General features: G+C 45.2%; 1 protein-coding gene across 1 annotated transcript in view; it reads right to left on the reverse strand.

The window, feature by feature from the left end:
• Positions 1–562, reverse strand: part of LOC106878785 (serine-aspartate repeat-containing protein F-like) — a 15,203-nt gene that overhangs the window by 1,725 nt on the left and 12,916 nt on the right. The window contains exon 2 of the mRNA XM_014928121.2: positions 169–279. Coding sequence (XP_014783607.2) covers positions 169–279 — 111 coding nt within the window. The remainder of the gene's footprint in view (positions 1–168; positions 280–562) is intronic.

Here is a 562-nt window from a genome sequence, read left to right on the forward strand (position 1 = left end):
GTCCACCCACCACACCACACACCCCCACTGCACCCACCCACCAACCATACCCCCACCACACACAGTCCTTTCAAGCCCACCCGTCATACTCCACCCACTCCCACACCCTCCAGCCACAACATTCCAACTGCCCATCCACCCACGCCGCGCCGCAGGACACTGTCTTACCTCATTTTCTCTTTGTAGTCATTGATAATTTTATCTTTCTGTTCTTTATCTTCCACCCACACGTTACTGGGTGTCACGAAATTCGATGATATACGGCACTGGGGACAGCTCCTGTAATACAAAGACGAAAAAAAAAATAAAGTTACAAAGATTAAAATCAAAATTCATTCATTAACTGACCAATAGATTTAACCATTTAGCTCAGAGATCACCCGGTCAAATGCAATGCTTCTTTAACGAGATTGTGAGACGACTGCTGTTATCGTTAGGCCTAACTCATCGGAAGGTAAATACCACCATTACCGATATCCAAAATACAGCGGAGAAGGCTAGCCACTGGATTTGGTTAAAAAGAGACGATGAGCGATGGCTAGAGAAATATTGAGCTTTGTTT

Source organism: Octopus bimaculoides, chromosome 30, assembly GCF_001194135.2.
Source record: "Octopus bimaculoides isolate UCB-OBI-ISO-001 chromosome 30, ASM119413v2, whole genome shotgun sequence".
In the NCBI taxonomy this organism is placed as follows: Eukaryota; Metazoa; Mollusca; class Cephalopoda; order Octopoda; family Octopodidae; genus Octopus; species Octopus bimaculoides.